The 4473-nt window shown below is 39.8% G+C and overlaps 1 protein-coding gene across 1 annotated transcript; it reads left to right on the top strand.

Annotated features, from left to right (window-relative positions):
• The first annotated feature begins 247 nt into the window (after positions 1 to 247).
• On the top strand, positions 248 to 4473 carry LOC311068233 (B-cell receptor CD22). Its single transcript, XM_084090553.1, has 9 exons — positions 248 to 348; positions 500 to 543; positions 1110 to 1451; positions 1534 to 1782; positions 1891 to 2166; positions 2240 to 2330; positions 3364 to 3421; positions 3509 to 3580; positions 3657 to 4473. The coding sequence occupies exons 2-9, from the start codon at positions 501 to 503 to the stop codon at positions 3726 to 3728; spliced, it is 1203 nt and encodes a 400-aa protein (XP_083946679.1). The 5' UTR covers positions 248 to 348; position 500; the 3' UTR covers positions 3729 to 4473.

Genomic DNA, 4473 nt, shown 5'->3' with positions numbered 1-4473 from the left:
TCTTTCCTTCAGTGAGTCTGCTTGTTATCATCAGGTGTCACCACTAATGGCCAATCATCACTTAATTAATCACTTAATTATCTCATTAACTTCAACACTGCTTCAGTGTTAATTTTAACACTCTGTAGTGTGGACACATATGTACACTGAGGAGTGTTAATTTAACACTGGGGATTTTGCTGTGTATTGTTGTGTGTGTAAATCTAGCACTTGTGTCGTTTGACTGGAGGAGGAGTGTTTTGCACTCATTCAGAGGAAGTGAAGAAAGACAGGATGTGTGTAAAGAGTTAACTCTTGCATAGAGATCATATGCAGTTTTTACACTCAGACCCTGCAGATTACAGTAAGGTAGGACACATATTTTACAATGCAAAAACTTGTTTCATCTTTAATAGAGAGATTATTGAATATAATATATTAAGTATACTTGTTTTATATGTATAAACACGCGTCAGTCATACATTTGTGTAATTGTAACAATCTTCCTCGTGTCTTCCAGAATGTTTGGTCTTTTCTCTCTGATTTCTCTGCTTGTGATTCCTGGTGAGTCTGAACCTAATCTTATTTTCACAGACACACACACACACACGCACACACACGCACACGCACGCACACGCTGAATAAATCTCCATCTTTCAGGATGTTTTGTCTGTATTTAAAGACAGTTTAATGTCTTTGTCAAGTGTAGTGTGTAATGTGTCAATGTGTAGTTTCCAGAGTTCTGCTAAACTGACACAGAAACCTTCGATATATATCACACATCAAATTAGTCTTTAGACACTTCCTGGAAATACTGGCTATTGGTGCCATGTTTGTGTTCATGTAAAGCGTTTGTTATTCTCTAGGTCGCATGTTACTAGAATATTTGGGATATATAGAGATCATAGATAGAGTCTATGATAGATCATATAGAGTAGGATCAGTGATCAAATGTTGATATTGTTGTATTTTGTCTTGTGGATGGTTACAAGAAGTAAAACTGAAGAGTAAAGCAGTTTTTTTTAACTATATAAAAACAATTAGCAAAACAAATACTGAAGAACTGCTTCTGTGTTGTAGTGAAAAGTAAAAACACAAAACCCTGTATTTTCCTGTTTTATGTTTTCCAGGGATTTGCGGTCAGGAATGGAAGGTTCAGTACCCAAATATGGTGAAATGTGTCCTAAAGGGTTCAACAACACGTTTATCAGGCACTTATAAACACCCAAATCATCTCACTGTGACAGAGGCATTTTGGGCCGTAAACCCATTTAAAGACGAAAACACCATCAATCTGTTGGATCTTCCAGATTACAGAGGCAGAGTTGAGTATCTCAATAAAGACAGAACAATGGTTCTCAAGCTCAGTAATGTGAGACGTGAGAATGAAGGAATGTACTGCATCAGAATCTTGACAAATGAAGAAAGAACAAGATTTCTGGGTTATCCTGGCATTCAGCTCAGTGTCACAGGTACAGTCAAACTAATATTGCACTGACAGATTTACTCTGTTCTTTCATATAAATATAAATTATGATTTGTGTGTGATTTCAGAGCTCAGAGTGGAGATTCCTGAAGAGGTCGTTGAGAAAGATTCCCCTGCTTTATTGTGTAAGAGCACCTGTAACCTCTCAGACAGAACAGACTTTATCTGGTATAAAAACGGCGAGTCTTTATCAGAGTCGAGCGTCGGGAATACGCTGACTCTGCGGTCGGTCAGCAGTGATGATACGGGAAACTACAGCTGTGCAGCGAGAGATCAGGAACATCTGCCGTCTCCTGCCGTCACTCTCAGCGTCAGATGTAACACACACTCTCAGCTTTCAGACAAATTCAGTCCAGACACATCAAATGATCAATCATCTGGTTATAGTAAGTTATCCAATAATGTTTTATTTTTGTCTCTTTCAGACCGACCAAGAAATGTCTCAGTGTCGGTCAGTCGGTCTGGTGTAATAGTGGAGGGAGATTCAGTGACTCTGAACTGCAGCAGTGACTCAAACCCTCCTGCTCTGAACTTCAGCTGGTTTAAGGAGAATGAAACCTCAGCTGTTGGATCTGGACAGAGTTTCAGCATCTCCAGCTTTAACTCCAGTTTCAGTGGACGCTTCTACTGTGAGGCTCAGAATAAACATGGATCTCAGAGATCAGCGTCTGTGTCTTTGTTCGTGTCTCCAACAGTTGCAGGTATTGATATGTGCCGTTGGCTCTTATGCTGGTGTCATTATCAGCCGTGTGAATGATGTTTCTCTTCGCTCAGGTGGCCAGAGCACAGGTGTGTACGCAGCTGCTGGGATCGGGGCGGCGCTCATCGGCATCTGCATTATTGTTGTAGTGATAACAATCCTCAGGTAAGAGAAAAGCTCTAAGTACGACGCAAGTGTGTTTTGCTAGTTTCAGCCTGAAGCAGTTTTCATTTTCACCTCCTGCGCCACTGTTACAGGAGAGGCTTCCTCTCCGCTTCCTCCAGATCACCAGAGGGAACTTTCACCACAATATTGACTGTTGCTATTTGGACTACAAATCCCATAGGCCCTCATACCTGAGACTGATTACACACACCCGCAGTTCATCACACAAACACTATTTAAACACACCATACACACACCACCGTTGCGTAGTCTTGATTTGCCGTGGTGATCATTTCTGAGTGTTTCTACTGTGGACTATATTCTGTGTTTGATCTTGGACTGTTTCTTGTTTGAGTCCTTGCCGCTCGGCACCGACCTTCTTTTGGATTGTGATTGTTTGCTACCTGCCCTGACCTCTTGCCTGTCCTCTGTTCTGTGAATGTTTGCTGCCTGCCTCGACCTTGTTTGTACCTGTTTTCGACTCTGAATTAATAAAGCTGCAGATGGATTCTCAATCCGATGACTCATCATTACAGCCATGTTGTTTAAATAGCAAATGCATTTGTGCCCATATTTGTACGCCGATGGGCTGCTGGTCTGAAAACGAGGTGTGTTCAGGCGCATTGATGGTAAATTAAACTGTGCCATTGACCAACTGAAACCTGGTCTACTGTCAATGGCAAAATACCGTTTGCTCTTTCACTTGCAAATTCCTCCATGTAAATAGCGAATCCGCCATGGCGCGAGCACAACTGGTTTTGAAAGGGAATGGGAAATTACACTATGATTGTTTTTTTGCACGTTACGCCTAAAACGCACCCATTACACATGAGAATAGGGACAATACTATTAGACGCCGCGCGCACAGACCATTTTTCCTGTCTAGCAAAAGTGGATTCAGACACAACCTAAGTGAACTTGCGCTGTGCGCTTTAGACCATCGCTTAGATCGTTAAAATAGGGCCCCGTGTCTGTAGCGTCATAAAGATTCAGAGTCAGTTTGTGTTCATGTTCATTTCTTCTTCTCTCACAGGAAACGAGTGACTCCATCAGAAGAGCGAAACCACAGAGGATCACGACACCATAAAACAGTGAGACAATCTTCTCCTGCTTCTTCTCATGTGTGTCCTGTCAGTTATGAAGGGAGAATTGATTCTCTCATCATTGTGTGTCGTCAGGCCGAGTCTCCTGAGGACGCCTACATGACCCTTGACCCCAAGTCCAGATGTTCTGAGTACGACACACTGGATGTGAGTTATTCTGCTGTTGTTGTGAAGGTGTTACAGGAGATCTTATTTGTGATGCATATGTTCACTTCTTCTCTAGAATATGAAGAGATCCTGTGACACAAGTGACCCTGAAGATCAGGATACTACATATTATAACATGGACAAATGATTAATCTCAGTGGCCATATCATGACTTTTTTATTATTATTTACTCTTCCCCTTTATTTCCACCCTCTCTCCGACTTAGAATTTAATGGTTGATATTTGTTTCTTTATTTATGGTGGTAAAGATGGTTTGTTCTTGAGCAACCTTAGTAAAGTCAGTTTACTGTTACTATCATAACCTCCAACTTTTAACAACTGCATGTTCATTGTTATTTGTAGAATTACGGTATTTATTTTTTGGATGCTGGTGTATGCAAAATTATTTGTATTCTTTTGATTAATGTATTTTATTTCTTTCTTTTATCAATTATTTATTTTTATGAATCTTATTAATTTCTTTTTTATGAATTCTAGTCATTGATGGTTATGTATTTATTTAATCATCATTAATTGTTTTATTCCTTATGTTGCATTATTTTACATGTTATTGAGTTCTTTAATCATTTACATATTTTCTATTATATGCTCTGATATGTTTGATTATCTCCAAATGTAAGATCTTCGGTGTCTCTTCTGTGTTGTAAGATCGAGTGGCTGTATTTTCCATCAGAGTTGATGTGCGTGAAGTCTCTCTAGTCCTTTGCCATTCCATCATGAACTACATTTCCCATAAACCTTTGCCTGGACTCATTATCATGTGATTACATCCACCTGTGTGTCATTAGCTTATTAATGTCTGTGTATATAAGCCCTGTTATATGGATTATGATTGTGGATTACTCTCAATAAAGATGCGTTAGGATCTCCAA

The sequence above is a fragment of the Abramis brama genome, assembly GCF_963993115.1.
Source record: "Abramis brama genome assembly, chromosome: 2".
In the NCBI taxonomy this organism is placed as follows: Eukaryota; Metazoa; Chordata; class Actinopteri; order Cypriniformes; family Leuciscidae; genus Abramis; species Abramis brama.
Note: the sequence above shows the minus strand (reverse complement) of the source record. Positions and strands in the feature narration are given on the sequence as shown.

Coding starts and splice junctions, on each gene's coding strand:
- LOC311068233 (XM_084090553.1), top strand. CDS start 501: ATGTTTGGTCTTTTCTCTCTGATTTCTCTGCTTGTGATTCCTG. Junction 2,331..3,363: donor GTAGTGATAACAATCCTCAG/GTAAGAGAAAAG, acceptor CTTCTCTCACAG/GAAACGAGTGACTCCATCAG. Junction 3,581..3,656: donor CTGAGTACGACACACTGGAT/GTGAGTTATTCT, acceptor CTTCTTCTCTAG/AATATGAAGAGATCCTGTGA.